This window comes from Medicago sativa, chromosome 6 (assembly GCF_051527215.1).
Source record: "Medicago sativa cultivar Bolivia chromosome 6, Bolivia_mono, whole genome shotgun sequence".
NCBI lineage: Eukaryota > Viridiplantae > Streptophyta > Magnoliopsida > Fabales > Fabaceae > Medicago > Medicago sativa.
The window spans coordinates 93,385,078-93,405,427 of NC_140754.1; the positions used below are offsets into that span (position 1 = coordinate 93,385,078).

Genomic DNA, 20,350 nt, shown 5'->3' on the forward strand with positions numbered 1-20,350 from the left:
CAAATTCCAACAAGTCTTGATAGTCTTTAATCTGTAAACTTGAACAAGTCTTGATAGTCCTTGTTTCATTAAAAAACAATACAATTGATAGTAAATAAGATATTAAACCTAAATATTACTACTGATTGGTAGAAAATTAAGTATGTTCTCAATAAATACTAACTAGTACTATACATATACCGTTCAATGTCTTGTCATAAATTTTGTATACAATCTATCTTTAAGTGGGAAGGAGGACACCATGGAAAATGTGTATAATATACACCTAGCACCCTATAGTTTTACTATATATACCTCACCACAACCAATCAATCAACCTTTTGAATGAAGATCGAACAACTCATATTTTAAATCGATTGATCGAAATTAAAATATGAATCGTTTGATCATCTTCATTCAAGGTTCCAATTTACCGACTGTGGTGAATGCGAGGTATTGTAATTGAGACAACTAAATTTTGACTCAACAACCACCATCAGCTGGCTCAATTGAACTTAAAAGACCATTTCCTCTCAATTGCATGCAATGGTCTTCAGCATTAACTTGAGCACAAATAATGACCACTGCTAATCCATTAATATGTGCTTCTTGCATGACGTTAACTGCAATATCAACTGTCATTCCAGGTATCACTTTCATCAACACTTGCACAACATATTCTCTTTTGTTATAGTTGTCATTGTGTAGCATTACTCTGTATGGTGGAGATGTCTTTTTTGATTTCCTAGTAACAAAAACAATAAAACATGTCATCAAAGGTTTTGAACTATGATGCATGGATACGTACACGAACATCATATACGCCACCGGCTTGAAAAATAGAAATGATGTATATAATCACAAGCATTAATATCTTGTCTGACACCGAAACATGTCTTCAATCCGAAGTACTAAAAAATCGCTATTAGTCGACCAATTTAGTGACCATATTTTTTTATCGGTTTGTAAATGATTTTTGACTAACTTAGAGTCCGACTTAGGAAATGTCGTTAAACCGCTAATTTCTAATGTTAACGATCGATTTAACGACCGATTTGATATTTTCGATCTCTAAATCGCTCGCTATATATGACATGACATTGTTTATGTAGTTACATAGGTTTTCAGTTTTGACTACTCATTTTGCCTTTCAATTAATGTGATTACGTGATATCATGACAAGGAAATACAAATAAAAGGGACTACACATGCAGAAAGATAGATAGGAATGAGCTTCCACAAAATGATTTTCTTAACTTCATAGTTACACTTCTTTTCAAAGACACATGAAGTAAAAGAAATCATTCATTCATATATCCACTTTTGACAACTAATTATGTCTTTAGTTATCTAAAAAATGAAAAAATTATTGTGGACCTATAATTAAATGTTAGTAATTGTGAAAGCACAAAGACTGATTTTCAACATTGTTATACACATGGAGGATGGAATCATTAGCAATTGAAATGACCAGTGACCACAACTATTATAGCAGACAAGGAAACTTGAATATAAAGATCAACATGTTTTTCAATCTACTTTAATCAGTTCTAATAACTTCACATGTTTAGTTCAATGGGAAGAATATAATGGAATGTGAACTATATAGCTCATGTTATCAATATAAGTCCCTAATAAAATAATTTACTAGTGTCCCTTAAGTACACCTCAAATTGTAAAAGGATGCAGCAACATTTGAATTTAAAATTTGAAGCTGTTTTTTTAGGTGTGAAGTATCTATTAGCTTGTCGATGATTATGTTATATATCTTGTTTGTTGGGAAGAGGCTGCCGCACTTGAAACCCGAAATGTTTAATGATTATGCATGTAAAACTCAAAGCGTATGGGGTTGCCACACTAACCTTTAGGTTCGATTTGCCCCCACCAATAACCGTAATTGGATGCAATAAGGAATGACCGGCGAATCCCCTTCAGATACTATGAGTTCCTTGACGTGTATTGCACAACCACACCAAGCGTATCTCCTAACAAGATTTTACGTATTTATGGTTCCAAAGAATTCACTCATGCATTAGAGAATTGATGGATGATTTAGAGTAAGAGAATGATGAAGAATTATGTTGTTAGTGCAACAAAATTCTCATTCCAAAATTGTGTGTGCAATTAATGCCCAAATGCCAAGTATTTATAGTGCATTATATGACCCTTCATATGAGAGAAAGCACCCATTTGACTTGAATCAATGTTATGGTTCATTAAGCACCATTTTGCCAAAGGTTATGATCATTCATACTTGAACCAATGCTATGGTTCATTAAGCACCATTTTGCCAAAGGTTATGATCATTCACACTTGAACCAATGCTAAGGTTCATTAAGCACCCCTTTGCCAAAGGTTCTAATGTATATGAAAGCTTCTCATGAAGATTTACAACTCTTGATCTAAAGTGATTACATTATTTTGGAAATCACCAACAATCCCCCACCATTTTCAAAATACTAAATCTCATAAATCCGAAATTCCATGCCTTCGTATAATGGTATCTCACGATTTGAACCATTACTTAGTAAGTTAAGTTTTCGCTCATTCCCAAATAGTATGGTAGGCAAGCTTTGAACCAACTATTCATTAGAACAAGTGTGCATAACTTACACATAGAATCTCGGTACCGTTGATAAAGAGACTTGTAAAATGACACATTAAGAAGGCCTTGTGTCATATATCCCTTTTCATGAGAATTTAAGAGTCAAGCCCTTGAACTCCGTGAAGCGGCCAAACTTCATTCTCACATAGGTAGACTATATCGGGAATGCCCCATAAGTATGCATTCCAAACAAATATATGTTATATGTCCATTAAGAGGAAAACCTCATCCTACCTTTTTTCTTCTTATGGTCCAAGTACTTTTACCCTTGGGATGTATCTATTGTCAAGTACTACAATTACTCTAATAGTGTACTTTCACCATTGAACCCAAGACTTGATGCTACTCAAGTGTGGGCCGAGTTTCCACTATTGGTAATCAATTAGATATGGGCTTCGAGTCCCATCCCCAATGATGTCTTCAACACCATATCCTTTGTCGACCTTTCGTCAAAGGATCTCGCAAGATTCTTCTCTGCTCTTACGAACATGATGGAAATTACTCCATTAGAAATCAAGTCTCTTACATAGCTATGTCTTAAACCAATATGCCTTGATTTCCCATTATAAACTTGGCTATAAGCTTTTGATAGTGTGGATTGACTATCACAATGTATGGATACCGGCGCCATTGGCTTTTGCCAACCGGTATGTCATACAATAAATTTCTTAGCCATTCGCCTCTTTACTCCCTGCAGCCAATGCAATAAATTCTGCAGCCATGGTGGAGTCGGCAATGCATGTTTGTTTCTTTGAACCCCAAGAAACCGCACCTCCACCAAGGTTGAAGATCCATCCACTTGTGGAAGCATGATCTTCAACATATGTTACCCAACTAGCATCCGTGTATCCTTCCAAAACAAGGCTCTCCACTATATGTTAAACAATAATTCATTGTTCCCTTTAAGTATTTTAATACTCTTTTCACAAATGCGTGCCGTTGTTCTTTACTTGGATTGCTAGTATACCGACTTAACCTTCCAACAAAGATATGCTATGTCGTGTCTAGTACAAGTCATAGCATACATCAAGCATCCGATTACTTTAGAATATTCAAGTTGTGCCACCGGACAACCTTTGTTTGGTTGCAAACCGACAAGCTTGGTCAAATGGGGTAGATATCTGTTTACAATCTAAATGATTGAATTTCGAAGCACCTTTTCTATGTAATGAGATTGGGATAAACCAATATGGTTACCATCTCTTATGATTTTAATTCCTAAAATCACATCGGCTTCTCCTAAATCTTTCATATCAAAATTTTTGGATAAGAAAGCTTTAGTTTCTTCTACCTCATTTATACTTGTACCAAAGATCAACATGTCATCTACATATAAGCAAATCATGACCCCTTTTCCATTTTGGAATTTACCGTAAATACACTTGTCGTATTCATTTATGATGTATCCGTTGGCTAACACAACTTGGTCAAACTTTTGGTGCCATTGTTTGGGTGCTTCGTTTCAACCCATATAAAGACTTAGTTAATTTGCACACTTTATCTTCTTGACCTTTGATCACAAACCCTTCCGTTGTTTCATATATACCTCTTCATCCAACTCTCCATTTAGGAAAGCTTTTAACATCCATTTGATGGATTACAAACTTATGGATGGATGCCAAGTGCAATTAGCATTCCTGATTGATGCTATTCTTGCAACAAAATGCATATGTATCAAAATAATCAATGCCTTCTTTTGTGTAAACCCTTTAGCAACTAGTCTAGCCTTGAATTTATCAATGGTACCATCCACTTTCATTTTCCTTTTAAAGATCCATTTACAACCTATCGGTTTGGATCCGGTGGGAGATCTACCACTTTCCAAGTTTTATTACCCATAATTGAATCCATTTCTTCTTGAATAGCTTCTTTCCAAAAGGCTGAATCTTGAGATTTTATAGCCTCTTCATATGTTACCGATCATTCTCAAGGTTAAAGCAAATTGGTCCATAACTATTTATGGATTTACTCGTTCCTTCTACAAGAAACATGAAGAAATCGTATCCAAAATCTTTCTCTTTCCGATCCTTTTACTTCTTCTAAGTTCTCGAACCATCCAATGTATCTACATTAGATTCATTGTTTTCTAAATTTTGTACATTAGAATGAACAATATCCTTGGGATAAGAAATTGAGTTAAATCTATCTTCTTGAAAAATTGCATCTCTTGACTCAATTACCGTATTAACAGAATATGAGTCATTCGATTCAATAGTCAAGAATCTCGTATGCTTTGCTATTTTCTCGCATAGCCTAAAAATACACATTCAATTCCTCTTTCACCCAATTTCTTTCTTTTTGGTTCAGCACTTTCACAATTGCTCTACAACCCCAAACTTTTAAATAATTAAGAGTCGGCTTCCTTTGTTTCCAAAGTTCATATGGGGTTATTTTGTTCCTTTTGTTTGGAACCCTATCGAGGATGTAACATGCCGTTAGCATTGCTTCACCCCAATATCCTTTAGATAATCCAATAGGACAACATGGCATTAACCATTTCTACCAAAGTCCTATTCTTCCTTTCTCGCTATTCCATTTTGTTGTGGGGTGTATGGTGCGGTTACTTGATGCACAATACCAAGGATTCAAAATAACCTCGATGATAGAACTCTCCTCCCCTATCACTTCTAAAGCATTTAATGAAAGTTTCATGCCGAAGTTCTACTTGTGCTTTAAATATTTTGAATTTATCTAAGACTTCATCTTTTGAATGCATTAAATAAACATAACAAAATCGAGTGCAATCATCAATGAAAGTAACAAAATACTTTTTACCACCAATGGTGGGCCAACCATGTAAATCACATACATCTGAATGAATTAAATCTAGCACCCTAGAACTTCTTTTAACACTTTTAAAAGGTTGTCTTGTAATTTTAGTCAACATGCAAGTAGTACATGAATCAAAGTTTTTATCAAAATTAGGAATTAGATTTCGATTTCATCATATCCTCCAATTTTCTAAAATTAACATGTCCTAATCGCATATGCCATAAATCACAAGACTCAACAATATAAGCGAGAAATCATATTATTATTATTAATATTTGCAACATTACATTTGAACATATTCTCACACAAATATCCCTTACCTACAAACACACCCCCCTTTGAGAGGATAAATTTATCTCCCTCAAATACAAACATTTGAACCCATTCTTATTAAGTAATGGTACGTAAATCAAGTTCTTCCTAACTTCAGAACATAAAATACATCTTTAAGAGTAAGTGTTTTTCCGTAAGTGAATTCAATCTCAATGGTCCCTTTTCCTTGGACTTGCACAGCTGAAGCATTTCCCATGTACAAAACACTCCCATCTTCATTGATGGTCTTGAACATTTTCTTGTTTTTGCACACATGGCGAGTAGCACCGCAGTCTATCCACCAAGAATCAACATCTTCAATCATGTTGATTTCGTAAAATGACCGCAACAAAATCATCATTTGTTGCTCTTGAATTCTTTTCTTTGTTCTTCTTTTTAAAGAACCCGCACTCATTCTTGAAGTGTCCTTCTTTCCCACAAAAGTAACATTCACCTTTCCTTTTCTTTTGTTGTTATTACCATTGTGGTTTTGATGAGACTTATCATTTTCATGATTTCTCTTTTTGGAAGATTTGCTTGAATTTCCTTCTTCCATAACATGAACCTTCTCTTGAGTGACATGATTCTTAATACCTTCTTGTTTTCGTATTCTTCTTCTAAACGAAGGTGATTGCCAAGTTGCTCAAGAGAAATGTCTTCCTTCTTATGCTTCATGGTTCGTTTGAAATCTTTCCATGAAGGAGGAAGTTTGTCAATTATGGATGATACAATAATTGTTTCATCCATATTCATGCTATGTTGTTTGTAGTTGTTAAGAATACGTTCAATCTCATATAATTGTTCCATAATGTACTTATTATCTACCATTTTGTAATTATTAAAATGAGATACAAGGAATTTCTTACTTGTTGCGTCTTCACGCATGTATCCGGTTTCCAATTTGTCCCACAAGTCTTTTGCAGAAGGGCCGCTTCCGGTAGATATCGAATAGAGAGTCGACATACCATTCAGATATGTCCCAAGCGAGATGTAATCATCGTTATCCCATTTCTGTCTATCTCTTGTCTCAAAGAATGTTTCATCATCCTTCTCTTCGTGCCTTGCCATGTTCGTAACGTATGCCACTTTCAATGTTGTAAGAAGAAACTTCATCTTCTTCTCGCCGGCGGATGAAATTTCCCCCATCAAACTTTTCCAACTTAACAAAGTCGAAGTCATTTCTTTCAATGAAGCGACCATAGAAATCGAACCTAAAGATTGTTATATATCTTGTTTGTTAGGAAGAGGCCGCCGCACTTGAAACCCGAAATGTTTAATGATTATGCATGTAAAACTCAAAGCGTATGGGGTTGCCACACTAACCTTTAGGTTCGATTTGCCCCCACCAATAACCGTAATTGGATGCAATAAGGAATGACCGCGAATCCCCTTCAGATACTATGAGTTCCTTGACGTGTATTGCACAACCACACCAAGCGTATCTCCTAACAAGATTTTACGTATTTATGGTTCCAAGAATTCACTCATGCATTAGAGAATTGATGGATGATTTAGAGTAAGAGAATGATGAAGAATTATGTTGTTAGTGCAACAAAATTCGTCCAAAATTGTGTGTGCAATTAATGCCCAAATGCCAAGTATTTATAGTGCATTATATGACCCTTCATATGAGAGAAAGCACCCATTTGACTTGAATCAATGTTATGGTTCATTAAGCACCATTTTGCCAAAGGTTATGATCATTCATACTTGAACCAATGCTATGGTTCATTAAGCACCATTTTGCCAAAGGTTATGATCATTCACACTTGAACCAATGCTAAGGTTCATTAAGCACCCCTTTGCCAAAGGTTCTAATGTATATGAAAGCTTCTCATGAAGATTTACAACTCTTGATCTAAAGTGATTACATTATTTTGGAAATCACCAACAGATTAATGTCCGTCTAAGAACCTAACGGGCATTCTTTCTATCCACAAGACTTAGACCCAAGACCTTAAAGATTCTCCGAGTCAAATTTTAGTTAGACCAATGTAATGCTTTCATGTTGGTAATTTGAGACGATTTAAAGTAATGTTTACTACCCTAATCTTTCAACTTCTAATGTTATCGTTAGAGTAATGGTACTTTGACATCAAAATTTTGATGTGAAATATGGTATCAATTGGTATTTATGCATACTTTTGATATGAGTGTAAGTTACATAAGATAAAAAGTAAGAAAAAAATAAAGATAAATATATACAACATCACACATTCGTATTTTGATGTTCAAATAAGATAACTTTTTTCGTATTACCTTAAGTCAAATTCGCATTCTCGGCCGGGTGTTGTTTTTTCAATGGTTGGAGGCTTGTCCAACAAACCACCACCTTTTCCACTCGGCTACCATTGTCATTACAATACTCCTATCTTTGCCATATTTGAAACCAAAATATTTATCACCTGCAATTACAAATTTTATATGTATCAATTAACATTTGAACCTTAATACAATTTTTTTTAACGAGAAATGTCTATTAAAATTAGAGCTGAAATGTCTTAACTGAAATACATTTTCACTGGCTACCATAGTCATTATAATACTCCTATCTTTGATATTTAATCTATTAAAATTAGAGCTCAAATATCTTAACGAGTATACATTCTATATCCCTTTATTATTATAATTTTAGGAAAAATATCATAAATATAAAACAACTAGTTATATCCTTCTTACACAATTTCATCAATATTTTCTTCAATTGAGTTGGACTCAATTGATTAACGAGCTTAATTTATGGTCAAAGTGTTTGAAATAACCCGAGTTTATATACTGAAACAATCTTTAGTCCGACTTTAATTAACTCGACTGAACTTCAAATTATACAAGGGACTTTTCCTCTAACAACTAGATGATTATTAAAGTCCGACTTTAATTAACTCGACTGAACTTCAAATTATACAAGGGACTTTTCCTCTAACAACTAGATGATTATTAAAGAAAATATAAAACTTGTAATGTTTGTGAAATTAATCAACAAAGCAAAATGGTTTTAAAAATGATAATCATAAGTAAAATAATATGTTTGAATTCAAGAAAGTGAAAACAAGCAATAAAGAGTGTGGATGAGTTATAATTACCAGGAGTGGATGCATTGAGTAGTTGGTTAGGTGAAATTAGAGCAAGTGGAGTAGCACTGCGTAATGAAGCTTTCATGGCTTTGAGTTTCTCTATGTGTGGTGGCAATTGGAAATAATAATGGCAAGATGTGGCACCTAGTTCTATACTTTGGGAGTAAAATAATGTAATGTTGTCTTGTCGTTTTACTATGTTGATTTTTTTTTGGGGTGACATATTGTAAGGTGTACATTGAATTTGAGTTTACAAGTCAATAAGGTGACACGTTATGTACTTCAGAAATATTGGTGGTTAAGATAAGGTGCATTTGGATTTGCAAAATCATAAAGGAACGAATTAATTCTAACCAAAGATTTTTTGTGGAAAACAATATGCAATAAAAATACAAAAAAAATAAATAAATAATTGACATTTAGAATCTATTTCATTCATTTTTAGTTTATTGTCAACTTACGATACTAGGTGCATTTCTTCTTATTATTTTTTCAAACATAATTCTAATTAATGCTTCTAATTTGTCTTTAAAGGATTTATACATGATCAAAATAACTTAAAGACCAATTTGTTACAAACCTCAAACTTAAAGCGACTTATGTGTGACAAAAATAACTTAAAGCGACTAATCAAGTTACAAACCTCAAACTTAAAGCTTAATTCCCTACAGTAATTTAACCTATAAAATACATCTATACATATACATCTAGTTCTTGGTACACATGGAATATGATTACCTTAAATGAAAGAAATCTATAAGACACACACACACTAAAATATCAAAGATAATTTAATAATAATCATACACAAAATATACACATTAAACTATTTTCATTTTGACAACCCAACCATACACATTAGAATATTTTTATAGGTAGCAACACACTTTATCATATCTTCTATAAGAAAAAGAAGAAAAAAAACACACACACACACACACTCTATCACATTCTTTTTAACACATTTTCTTTTATTAGTTAAAATTTATTTTGGTATGCTTTAAGTAGTTTGAGATAAAAGTAATTTGTTGGTCTCTCGAGTTAGATTCGATGGTGGTTACTCTAATTAACAAACGATGCATGGCTCTTCATCTTAGTGCTTCTATTTTCGCCCTCATTAATCGCATTAGGATGGGAGAGTGGCATGTTACATTTTCATACATTTTTAGGCAGCATGCAAATTATGTTGTTAATTGGATTACGAGCTAAAAACTATACACCTACGAGTTCTCATGTTCTTCATGATTCTCACCATGAATGTGTTAACCTTTTATTTTAGATACTAGTTACAAACCCGTGCTTCGCACGGTCAAGAACGTATTTTGTAAAAATTGTTTCAAAGGAAAAATAAGCAAATTAAGAAATATTGCACAAACATTAGAAATATTTATCAAAGCTTTACCAGGTCTTGATTTATGAAAAGAGCATATATTTTGTTCATGAGATCGGGAAAACAACATAATAATTAAGATTAAACTAATTAGGAAGGCTCGGGGATGGTAGCACCACTTTGTTTTTGGAGGATCGGTGGCTAGATGATGTTCCGTTAGCAACGTCTTATGCAAGACTTTTTGAGTTATCGGAAAAATAAGCTAGCTACGTGTCGGAGGTGTTTGTGTTAGGTCGGGGGCTCGTGGTGTGGCGTGGAGGTGGAGGATGAGGTTATTTGCGTGGGAGGAGGGTTTGGTGGGGGAGTGTGTGGAGCGGTTATACGTTATTGTTTTGCAGTTGGCATGGTTGATAGGTGGGTGTGGAAGCTTCATCCTTCCAACAAATACACTCGTGCAATCTCGCTTATTCTTACTTAACGAGCGGTTGACACTAATATTTCTAAGGATTTTCATCAATTTTAGTGGCTTAAAGCGGTTCCGTTAAAGGTCAATATATTTGTTTGGCGTCTCTTCCCGAATAGACTTGCTACAAAGGATAATTTGCGGAAGAGAAATGTTATGGATGTCTCTATGGTATCTTGTGCGGCCTCATGTGGGAATTAGAGGACAGAGACCATTTGTTTTTTAAGTGTGATCATTACAAATGTTTGTGGTTTCGATATCCCATCGCTTGGTATCAATACAGTTTTTCATGGCGAATTAAATACTCATTCAAATCAGCTTTGTGCTCGGAGGTTTCTCAAAAATTCAAGGACAACTTTCACTATTATTTGGATTTCGCCTTATTTGTTATTTGGAAAGACCGTAACGTAGAATTTTTAATAATCAATTTGATCACTTTGTCTTCTCGAAAAGCGTTAAACTCCAAACATATTGGTGGTTGAAAGTGAACTACATTACATTCGACTTTGACTATCCCTTTTGGAGGCAAAATCTTCTATGTTGTTTTCAAACTGCTATGTAATTTTTATTTTTTCTTTGGTTGTTGGTAGTGTGTCCGTATTGTATCAAACTTTTAACGAGCTTACCTCTAGCACTCCTTGTGCTTCGAGGGACTGTTTGTTGTTTTTTTTTGATATAATTCGCTTAGTTTGTTCAAAAAAATCTACAACGTAAAAAAGTTCTAAAATAAATTCAAAAGGATAAAATAAGTCTATAAAAAACGAGTTAAGCGGGCCAAGACGCCCCGACTCGTGCCCGCATCATTTTTTCAACAAGTTAAGCTAGACGAGCCAACCATAGAAAGCGAGTTCGAAATTTCGACTCACCCCGCCAAAAATAACAAGGCTAAATGGATCGTCTCGACAGATTGAACCCGTTTTTCCATCCCTACTAATTGACCTATAACAACCTAACCAAATCCTCAATAAAAATCCTTAAAAAAACCTCAATGAAAAACGTTATTTCAATGCTAAAATTTATTTTTGACACAATCTACTTATATATGTAGGACGATACATGACTGTTTTTTTACCATTTTCGCCCTTATTAAGCGTATTTTAAGAAATTGATAATTGGAGAGTGTTATGTTATATATACAGAAATTTTTTCCCTTCTCTCTCTAAACTTCAGAATTTTTTTTCCCTTCTCTTTCTAAAAACCCATCGTCCCCCTCTCACTGTTCACCATCTTCTCCAAATCTTTCTCCCTTTTCACTCAAATTTGATTCACAAAGCAGCATGCAATTCAAAGATCATGACCCATGTAGCCTCAATTATCTTATGCAAGTTTTATTTTTTTTTAATCTTCCCCTCTCTTGTCCCTAACTGAACCTCACCACCATTCTCACCATTATTGAGATTTAATCAAATTCAAGCTTCAAGAGTTATGCATGGGTGATTTTGGAACTGTTTGTATGTTGTGTTGGTGACCAGAACCAATTAATTGGAGGATGGTACAAAGTAGAGGTTTGGCTGTTAAGGGAGGTAAGGGATTAGGAATGGTACTTGCTTATTCATTTTCTTCTTCCATTTTCTTGATTATCAATGGTGATTTTTTTACTTTTTTTAGATTTGGGTTGTTGTTTGGTTTTGTCCAGGAAAATTGATGTAGGGATTTCGTCGAATTCAACTTCTGGTGAATTGATTGGTGAAAATAGAGAATGTCAGCTATGTGGCCTTTTTAATTGATTTTTCTGAAGTTTAAATTTTATATCTGGGTTGGAATTATTTATTGAATTTGATGATGGGTTTCTTCTATTTTGGTGATTGATGAATTTTTATTTTTCTGTGAAAAAAATGATTTTGAAGTGTCTGTTTGATTATTTGTGTTTTTTTATGTGGGTTAGAATTATTTGTTGAATTGAATAATGGATTTCTTCTGTTTTGGTGATTGGTGATTTTTTTTTGTTATGAAAAATTCAGTTGTTTTGATGATTTTGGTGTTTTTATGAAAATTTTAGTTGATTGATGATTTTGATTTTTGATTTTTTTTTGTTGAAAACTTCAGTTGATTGACCCTACTGATAGGACAGTAGATAGAGACTTATCACTCATTCAAGAATTGGGTTTGAAGTTTGTGTATGCTATGAATACACATGTACATGCTGATCATGTTACTGGAACTGGCCTCATCAAGGTATGTAGTATACACCTGATGGTAAATTGTGAAATGAAGTTGTCATAATAGGTGCTTTTGTATATACAAAAACAGTTTCACAGAAATTGCGAAAAATCTTAATTTTATCAAAATACATACCTTGATGATTACATTGGTCGTTAAGTTGTCATAATAGGTGTTAAAAATAGCTTATATTGTGAAAAAACTTAAATTGTGTATGCTATAAGCTATTTTGATGACATTGGCTAGGATAGGTCCTTAAATCTAAATTGTGAAAAATCTTAATTTTATCTAAATATAGCTTATAGAAATGGTGTTTTTGTATATGCTATAAGCTATTTTTATAAGTTATATTGTAGAACTTATGAAAATAAACCAAAAAAGCTTGTGAAAATTTTCATAAGCTTTTTTCCACAAGTTCTCCCAAACAGTCTCACAAAACATATGTCAGCAGATAAGCTACAATAAGTCAATCAAAACTAGCCCTAAATAAATCAAGGGTGTATCTATGCTTAGTGTTTGAAGTTATGTGTTGTTTCTTTATTTTAATTAACAATTCATCTCTAAATTTCACTGTTTCAGAACAAAGTATTGCAGTGGGCTGCATAATGGCGACGCGGTGAGATGGCTTTGCAAGACGGCGAACAAGCGACAAGACAGAATAACGATTTGGGTTCTGACCATTATAAGGGTTGTTATAAATTGGTTCAGCAGCGTTGCAAGGAAGAGAGACAAAAACGTGCAAGGAAGTGCATCAGTCGTTGAACTCGAATCTCTGAAACAGGATTCGCTAGCTGCCGTAAACTTCCGGTGATGATCATCCTCAATGTCGCCTTCCTTTCATTCGTCATGACCGGCTTGAAATTGAGTTGATGTAGGTAAGCTTTATCTTCCGGTGACTTCTGCCGATGTTTAAAAATAAGAATGTATGTAAGCTTTAACATGTGTGTCTGTTATCATTGATCAGTTGTGATCATACCTGTTATGTAACCTATTTGTCAATATGAATAAGGCATTTGACTGCTCGAAGCGATGTGTATGGTTTTGGAGTGGTGCTACTTGAATTGCTTATTGGAGTGGTATTACAGTGAAGTTTATTACACTACATGTTGTCCTATTCTTGAATCCTACTGACACATGGTTTTGCTAATCAAATACTATTTTTGAGATCTTTTTAATGTGTTATTCTGTAATACTACAAGTTCTATTGATCAATAGATTAATCAGGCATATTGTCACTTATAATAAATTTAGCAGCTTAACCAACTCCTCTAACCTTTGCAAAGAAAATTCTGGCAATGATATAGGCAATTTGTTGCTTTTCTTATTTGATGAAAAACCAAAGGTGCTGGATTTATTTCAAAGAAGATATTTGCGCTCACTCACTCTAGATAGTAGTTCATTTTCTTGAAGAATGTGTGTGGTGGGCTACTAGGTTGAGAGGTGGAAAATGAAGTATTGGTTGAATATGATAGTTTATTTTCCAGTTCTCATGTTATTATTCTATTAAGCAAATCTGAAGTATTTCCATTCAAAATTTTCATCTTCCTATTTTTCTTCATGAGTAGATTGGAGTAGGGCTTATGGTCTGCCAGCAATTAGGGGAATCAATGGTGTTTGCTTTTATACTATCACTTAATTATGTAATTGTAACTCTTCATTCCAAGTTTAGCACCATCATATACTTTCTTGCATATCACTTTTTGCATGTAAACTATAGCTCAAAATTAAAGCATGTTTTGAAACTTGAATAACCTTCATGAAGCACTCAGATTTTTATTTTGTTTTGGTTTATTGGTGTATTTTTGTCGTAGGATTTCCTTCTGCGACGGGGAGTATAATATACGCTATCCTTCAGGTTCTTATTTTTAAATTAACCAATAATTCTTGGAAGATCTGATTTGTGTTTCCCCCGAATCCAACTCAATCATGATTTTATTTTTACAAATTGTGATCACAGGTGTTGGAGCAGCCCTCATAGATAGAGCAGGCCGGAAGCCCCTACTTTTGGTAAATTCAAAGCACAAACAACTTATCTTCAAATTTTCATTTGCTTATCTCCGTTTCATGTATGATACTCTTATTCTTTTTATGAAAACATGTATGATACTCTTATTGTTATTTCTTGGTTTCAATTAGGTATCTGGATCAAGATTTGTTGCAGGATGTATATTTACTGCAGTTGCATTCTATCTCAAGGTACATCCCTACTAAGAACATTACAGCTTCAAGTTATTATTCCTAATATATATGTAAAATTGATATCCTTGTGTGAGTAACAGGTTCATGATGTGGCTGTGGGAGCAGTCCCAACAGTTGCCGTAACCGGCATATTGGTAAATTAAATAGTTTCTTTTCCGAAAACAAGAGTTGCACTTCGAATTCGCCAGTTGCAGAATGTGTCCTCTTAGTAAAAAGACGGCATAAAAGTTTGCTAAAAAATTACCTTATGTTGCAGATATTTCCTGTCAATATTAAAGGGCAGGCATGAAGCATAGCAACATTAGTGAACTGGTTTGGTGCATGGTTATGTTCTTATACTTGAAATTTAAATAGAAAGATTGAGAAAACTGTTAGAAATTTAAGATTCAGGCTGAATTACTTACTGATTTATTATGTGCAAGTTTTCAGGAACTTTCGAATTGTATTTAGACCATTCAAATCTGTTATAAAATTTGCTTATAATTATTGAAATGTGAATTCTTTCAATCAATTAGATTAAAAATGAAAAGGAAGAGAATTCAATATATGAGGATGAGGACATCATGTGCTATACGCAGTATAGGGGAAAACATACTTGTGGAAAAGAAAATAGCCAAACCATTATTACTTCATCTACATGCCCCCTACGTGGCATGTGGAAAGCTCGTGGAAGAAATTCCTTCTTCATCACTTTCTATTTTGTTACTTTCACAGCAAGAATGCTACTATTTTATTATTTATCACAACCAAATTGTCTTTAGCTTAAAGGACTTGACTTTAGGTTGTTGTATTCCTTGATTCATCAATGTGTGAATGCTGTCAAAGTGCCTTTGTGTTGTTGTTTACTGATATTCTCTCTGATTTTGTCTAGCTTCCATATTATGATTGTGTCTTTGGGTATATAGTATATTGTCATGTAGGATATTGTTAGCTCAGTCCTAAATGGTCTGATTTTGTCATGCCAAGTACCATTTTGTGAGGTAATCCAAGTGTAAGTACAAACTGAAAGGTTCTTTTGCAGAAAATAAGAGAACCAGAGCTCACCAAAATCATTGTCGCCTCTTCTGGTTTTATGAAAGCCGATGAAGTTGCTCAGAAAGCTTTTGATGGCATAAGACGTGGCAGTTTTATCATTTCTTGCAATTTCGAGGGTATGCGTTATCCCTAGCAACTTCAGGTTTATCCCCTCAGAGGTCATTCCTAATGGCATTTGTTGAGGTTATTGCTGCTGGAATAATGTGTATTGCAGCACTATGTTTCCAGTGGAACTGGTATGGAAGTATAGAGAAGTGGCACAAGCAAAGGAAGTGTAAGTGTCTGTTTAATTTTTAAAAACATATTTTGTTTTCATTTTCTAAAATTTGTTGTCAGTTTATGTTGATAAAAATAAGATGGAAGACTCATGTAATTGTAATGAATAATCAGGCTGGTTATAGATACTAGATAGGGTAGTAAATATCCAGTTTGCTCCCTTATTTTTATAGGGTGTATCAATTTGGTCCCCTGCTTTTATAAAATGTCACGTCAGTCCCTCACTTAGTTGTCACTGGAGTTACATACTGAGTATCAAGTTGTCCCTGAAATTTCATATTCTTAGTCCATGAAATTACATACTTAATGTCTATGAAATTCAAGCGATGAGCAAATACATGACAAATGGACTAATTTGACAAACTTTCTGCAAAGTGAGAGACCAGCTTAACATTTTATGATAGCAGGAAACTGAATTGAGTTAATTATTCAAATAACTCCATCTTTCAGAACCAGGTAAATTTGAAAATATCAGTTTGAAACGATGAAATTATTTAAGAGACATACCTCTTCAAATTCCAATATTCAAGTTCAAATATTGATATGTTACATACCTCTTCGGGATTCACCACACTGACAAAGAAATCCCTCTCTGCCAGGTTTCTACAATGATTTGGAATCATAGTTAGGCATAAAAAATCATGAGCGATGAGTTTCTCCCACAATTTTGATTTAAGCTTGATATGTTTCTCCCATAAAAAATCATGAGCGATGGGTTGTTGTGTTTTACACGGTAATTACTTGCTATAATTTGGTTGTTACCTTTTCAGGTCAGTGAATGGTGCTCTTGCTTAACTGAAATTGCCAGATTGTGACTACCAATGGATACTGAAGCGAGGAAAATTCTGCACGATGTAAGTAGAAACCTCGATTTCGCGACTTTTATGAACTGTGGTTTAGTTTGGTCGCCGTGAGTTTTATTTTGTTTGATTAGGTTTATTCATCGCTGTTAATTTCTCATTTAAATATTGTTTTGATGATTTTTGGTTTATTCTGTTACAAATGCACATTAAAGGCTAGGATTAATTATGTTTTTAGTTGCAGTGTTTCTATATTTCTAATGCAGTTCTTGTGAATTTAGATTATAAAACATAAAAATATTTTTAAAACAAAATCATAAAGATGATAAATGAATTCAAGGCCTTACATTAAGATAATATTAGCTTTTGAAATTACAAAAAGAAACTTATAGTAATTTCACTTACCCTATTCTTGGCAGGTGCTTGATGAAATCGGTGTGGATGTTGCCTCAGGTAGGAATAAGCTTTTATTAATCTCTGCACTTATATCAACTGACAGTGCTTTTGGTCAAGCTAATTTGTATTTTATTTGTACTCTTTTGGCAGTTATTAGCAGCTCCCAAAGGGGGAATCGCAGCAAAGAATACTGAAAATGTCGACAGGTATCTTCCGTGTAACTCTTTCGGTATTCTCTAAAAACAAAAGAAAGTAAAGAGAAAGGAATATATACACTTCTGTATAGCTTTCTCTAATATTCATTTTCCTAAAAACTACAAGCGGTTCTGGCTTTCAGGATGAAGAAAGTCCCTGCACCTGATTATATTTTTTTATTTTGTTGTTTATGGCAATAACTAGAAAAGGTGTGAAGGTTAATCATGTGAACTTGCAGGTCCTTATCAGAAAATTCATTGAGCTCCATGACAAACAGGTACTAATATCCATTGTAGTTGTATTAATGAATTGAGGTTATAAAAGAACAATCTCAAGATTCTCAACCAACTTAGTGATTACATATAGGAAATAATACACCATTACTTGCCATTTAATTGTGAGTTATCAATTTTTTATGTGTTTGCATTATTTTGGTTATATCTTGGTGCTTGAAATTTGCAGTGGCTAAAAGATATGAACTGAATAAAAATTCAAGCAGAAATTTGCATTATTTTTTGTTTGATTATGGACTTAACAATATTAACACTATACAACTTTGAGATATTTATCTTTCAATATATGATTTCAGCTTCTTCTCCTGTGAGCATGGCAAGTCTAAGCCAACAAGGAAGCTGAACAGCAAACTCCCAAAGTTACGATATAAAGTATGTATGTGGACTCAAGTATGATGCTTTTGTAGTGGTTTGAAGTGACTCCAATCACCAAGTTTGCATATGTTGTTTTTAGTATGTACTGCTCCCTTTTCCTTTTTGACGTATTTTAAACTCAAATTTCATATGTTGATGCTATCTTTTTAAATTAACCATTGCTTCAACAAAATAATCGGAAGTAGCACAGTGAAGTTTGAAATATGGTTTAAGTAGTTTCGATTGTCTCAGGAATTCTGTCATTGTGAGGTTTTGCAAAATTGAGGAATGGTGTTTTTAGGTTGTATTCAATGTAATTCGGCACATTTAATGGTAAGCGTGCTACCTTTGTGGGATGAGAATAGTTTATTCTCCAATGAGAATAGTTTATTTTGGTCCAAGTTCTCTTTAGATAAACAAGATGTAGTGAAATTGGCAATTTAGAATTTGATGAATCAAATCTGAATATAAAGTATAGAAAGAGCATATATTTTATCATTGATCTAATTCTAAATGGTTCATGCTTTGGTAGTCAAAAAGTAAGGGGCAATGTTGCTGAGAATTTTTTTTATAGAAACTGCCCATCGTATATGCCTATCATGAATTTCAAATTCTTAATTCTTGATAATGTTCGGGAGTAGTGCTTCCCGAAGAAATTCTCACTTTTATTTGCATGATTTTTTTGTTTTAGAATGTCTTCAAAATCTCTTCTGTCTTAAGAGTGGATTAGATGGATTACTTGAATTGTGTTAGAGCTTCTTTCAAATTAGGACACTATATGATTGATCTATTTTTGTATCATTTGGGTAAAGCCAGGAGTGACAATGTTATAAAAAATCATTGGAACAACTCAATGAAGTCGTCGGCATAACCTACTAGGTGTGACATGGATGTTTCCCCTTCCAATTTCTGCTTTTTTCTAAGAAAGTCCACACTTGATTCGGTTTAAGCTGAGGATCAAAGTTTAATTGGAATGATTTCTCCCAAGCAAAGTAACTGGTTGAATCACATTGCTGATAACTTCCCAGCTGCAATTGTTATTCAAACTACTTCTGTAGAGGAATTTCGATCTTCCGATATGCCCGAATATCTATGTTTCGGATCAGTTTACTTTTAAGTATATTAACAAATCTGTGTTTTCCTGTAATAATCTATTCATGTGTAACAAAAATTTCCCAAAAACCCCAAGCCTTGGTATGTAAAGTTATTTTTAATTTATTGATCTATGAACTTTTTTCCCTTTATTTTTGAGTTTGGGTACATGCTGTTCCCTGCTTTTTCCCACGTAGCACTACCACATAATATGAATCTCAATTATATATGTATCACTTTGAGAGAGGTAGTGGGTTTGACCTGTAAACCAAAGTTATAACCATTTATTTTAAAGGAATAAAAAGAAGCCTTTAAACATGCTTGGATAAAAAGTCCTCTTATTCTAGCTAACCTTGACTGCCACAGTACAGAATTTTCAATCTGACCTAGCATCATCTACCATTGTGAAATAAATATTTCAATCTCTTCAGAATTAGTTGTGTTAAAAGAAATTAGTTAATATTATTTGATCACATATATCTGTTGCATATGGATATATGAGAGATCATACCATAAGAATAAGTACCTTTAGTTATTACCCCCCTGTAGATGAGGTAAATTAGAGTATCCTCCTTTTCTGACTGTATGGTATGTGTGTAACCAAAACATTTAACATCAATATGTCTTGCTTAAAATTGCGAGCACAAAGAAGGCCTGTATGAAGTACAACTTTGCCCCATTGCAAACATGAAACATATTGTTTAGCGTGACATTTTGCTTTTGGGGGTGTTCATTAGTTTGTGAAGTTAGGCTATATGATTTTCTCCTTCTTACTTTGTAATCCATCGAACACAACTACTTTAGAATCTATGTTTTATAACTTCTATTAAGGTTTCTTCTATGGTAGACCTATCTAAGATATGATATGTTATGGACCATGGCTTTTTATATTTATAAAGATGTAATATCTACGTTCACAATCAGTTCACTTTTAACCGTTAACAAAGATGCTGTTTGCCAACAAAATTATCCGAAAAAAGATCCACTTCGTGCGAAGACGGGTTGACAACTAGTT

General features: G+C 33.7%; 1 protein-coding gene and 1 pseudogene across 21 annotated transcripts; one reads left to right on the top strand and one right to left on the bottom strand.

The window, feature by feature from the left end:
* Positions 1–125: 125 nt before the first annotated feature.
* LOC146918327 (ATP-dependent Clp protease adapter protein CLPS1, chloroplastic-like) lies at positions 126–8,881 on the bottom strand (annotated as a pseudogene). Its single transcript, XR_015016156.1, has 3 exons — positions 8,752–8,881; positions 7,928–8,073; positions 126–724 (listed from the first exon to the last, which is right to left on the bottom strand). The product of XR_015016156.1 is annotated as an ATP-dependent Clp protease adapter protein CLPS1, chloroplastic-like (transcript).
* A 2,815-nt stretch (positions 8,882–11,696) lies between these two features.
* LOC146918328 (sugar transporter ERD6-like 7) lies at positions 11,697–19,487 on the top strand. 20 transcript variants are annotated; one of them, XM_085719967.1, is made up of 16 exons: positions 11,697–12,058; positions 12,172–12,236; positions 12,582–12,710; positions 13,275–13,566; positions 14,507–14,550; positions 14,653–14,702; positions 14,832–14,891; positions 15,916–16,045; positions 16,144–16,203; positions 16,805–17,059; positions 17,425–17,458; positions 17,552–17,607; positions 17,835–17,873; positions 18,186–18,342; positions 18,496–18,576; positions 19,056–19,487. In XM_085719967.1, coding segments are annotated over exons 4-10 (372 nt in total). In that variant the 5' UTR covers positions 11,697–12,058; positions 12,172–12,236; positions 12,582–12,710; positions 13,275–13,564; the 3' UTR covers positions 16,831–17,059; positions 17,425–17,458; positions 17,552–17,607; positions 17,835–17,873; positions 18,186–18,342; positions 18,496–18,576; positions 19,056–19,487. The 20 variants fall into 20 exon arrangements, with proteins under 20 accessions (XP_085576093.1, XP_085576098.1, XP_085576102.1 ...); XM_085719972.1 differs by having other exon boundaries at positions 16,976–17,059; positions 19,060–19,487; XM_085719976.1 differs by having other exon boundaries at positions 16,976–17,059; positions 18,186–18,261.
* The last annotated feature ends 863 nt before the right edge of the window (positions 19,488–20,350 follow it).

Coding starts and splice junctions, on each gene's coding strand:
- LOC146918328 (XM_085719967.1), top strand. Junction 14,551..14,652: donor TAATATACGCTATCCTTCAG/GTTCTTATTTTT, acceptor TTGTGATCACAG/GTGTTGGAGCAGCCCTCATA. Junction 16,046..16,143: donor CATTTCTTGCAATTTCGAGG/GTATGCGTTATC, acceptor TGTGTATTGCAG/CACTATGTTTCCAGTGGAAC.